This window comes from Sycon ciliatum, chromosome 7 (assembly GCF_964019385.1).
Source record: "Sycon ciliatum chromosome 7, ocSycCili1.1, whole genome shotgun sequence".
Classification (NCBI taxonomy): Eukaryota; Metazoa; Porifera; class Calcarea; order Leucosolenida; family Sycettidae; genus Sycon; species Sycon ciliatum.
Window position 1 is genome coordinate 3,234,689 of NC_088649.1, and position 2,500 is coordinate 3,237,188.

Below are 2,500 nucleotides of genomic sequence, written 5' to 3' on the forward strand. Positions count from 1 at the left end.
TACTACTACTACTACTACTACTACTACTACTACTACTACTACTACTACTACTACTACTACTACTACTACTACTACTACTACTACTACTACTACTACTACTACTACTACTACTACTACTACTACTACTACTACTACTACTACTACTACTACTACTACTACTACTACTACTACTACTACTACTACTACTACTACTACTACTACTACTACTACTACTACTACTACTACTACTACTACTACTACTACTACTACTACTACTACTACTACTACTACTACTACTACTACTACTACTACTACTACTACTACTACTACTACTACTACTACTACTACTACTACTACTACTACTACTACTACTACTACTACTACTACTACTACTACTACTACTACTACTACTACTACTACTACTACTACTACTACTACTACTACTACTACTACTACTACTACTACTACTACTACTACTACTACTACTACTACTACTACTACTACTACTACTACTACTACTACTACTACTACTACTACTACTACTACTACTACTACTACTACTACTACTACTACTACTACTACTACTACTACTACTACTACTACTACTACTACTACTACTACTACTACTACTACTACTACTACTTGACACAATCTTTATTAGGAAACTTGAAATGGAGATGTGAAACACAAATACAGCCATGTAGATGGAGCAGCAATGCAATACAATGTCCAAAAACTCAAGAATTCATTATCATGGGGCAATGTTGGGCAAATGTCTGTCAGGTACTGTCACGCTCAGGCTGCCCGCAACCTGCACATCGTCGTGAAATTCATCCTGTTGCGGCGGTATGACGATCTTGAACCCCGCAAACAGGTGACTGCCCATCGCATAAGGCAGACTGACAGCTTACAACGGAGCTGACCCATGATAACCGATACGTGTAGGTCGACGTTCTTCTCAGCAATCAGGCATGCCAGTGTCTTCAGTGCCATTGAGCATTCTCTGCCAATCATGCCCGAGGTAGAAAAAACTAGCGGTGTAAACGTACCTCTGTCAACTGCTGTCACCCACTACTACTACTACTACTACTACTACTACTACTACTACTACTACTACTACTACTACTACTACTACTACTACTACTACTACTACTACTACTAATACTACTACTACTACTACTACTACTACTACTACTACTACTACTACTACTTCTACTACTACTACTACTACTACTACTACTACTACTACTACTACTACTACTACTACTACTACTACTACTACTACTACTACTACTACTACTACTACTACTACTACTACTACTACTACTACTACTACTACTACTACTACTACTACTACTACTACTACTACTACTACTACTACTACTACTACTACTACTACTACTACTACTACTACTACTACTACTACTACTACTACTACTACTACTACTACTACTACTACTACTACTACTACTACTACTACTACTACTACTACTACTACTACTACTACTACTACTACTACTACTACTACTACTACTACTACTACTACTACTACTACTACTACTACTACTACTACTACTACTACTACTACTACTACTACTACTACTACTACTACTACTACTACTACTACTACTACTACTACTACTACTACTACTACTACTACTACTACTACTACTACTACTACTACTACTACTACTACTACTACTACTACTACTACTACTACTACTACTACTACTACTACTACTACTACTACTACTACTACTACTACTACTACTACTACTACTACTACTACTACTACTACTACTACTACTACTACTACTACTACTACTACTACTACTACTACTACTACTACTACTACTACTACTACTACTACTACTACTACTACTACTACTACTACTACTACTACTACTACTACTACTACTACTACTACTACTACTACTACTACTACTACTACTACTACTACTACTACTACTACTACTACTACTACTACTACTACTACTACTACTACTACTACTACTACTACTACTACTACTACTACTACTACTACTACTACTACTACTACTACTACTACTACTACTACTACTACTACTACTACTACTACTACTACTACTACTACTACTACTACTACTACTACTACTACTACTACTACTACTACTACTACTACTACTACTACTACTACTACTACTACTACTACTACTACTACTACTACTACTACTACTACTACTACTACTACTACTACTACTACTACTACTACTACTACTACTACTACTACTACTACTACTACTACTACTACTACTACTACTACTACTACTACTACTACTACTACTACTACTACTACTACTACTACTACTACTACTACTACTACTACTACTACTACTACTACTACTACTACTACTACTACTACTACTACTACTACTACTACTACTACTACTACTACTACTACTACTACTACTACTACTACTACTACTACTACTACTACTACTACTACTACTACTACTACTACTACTACTACTACTACTACTAC

General features: G+C 35.8%; 1 protein-coding gene across 1 annotated transcript; it reads right to left on the minus strand.

Moving 5' to 3' along the window:
• Positions 1 to 1,343: 1,343 nt before the first annotated feature.
• On the minus strand, positions 1,344 to 2,003 carry LOC135821936 (uncharacterized protein DDB_G0271670-like; the record flags this gene model as incomplete). Its single annotated transcript, XM_065334905.1, has 1 exon — positions 1,344 to 2,003. A coding segment is annotated over one exon (660 nt), but the record flags the coding sequence as incomplete, so codon positions are not given.
• Positions 2,004 to 2,500: the final 497 nt, after the last annotated feature.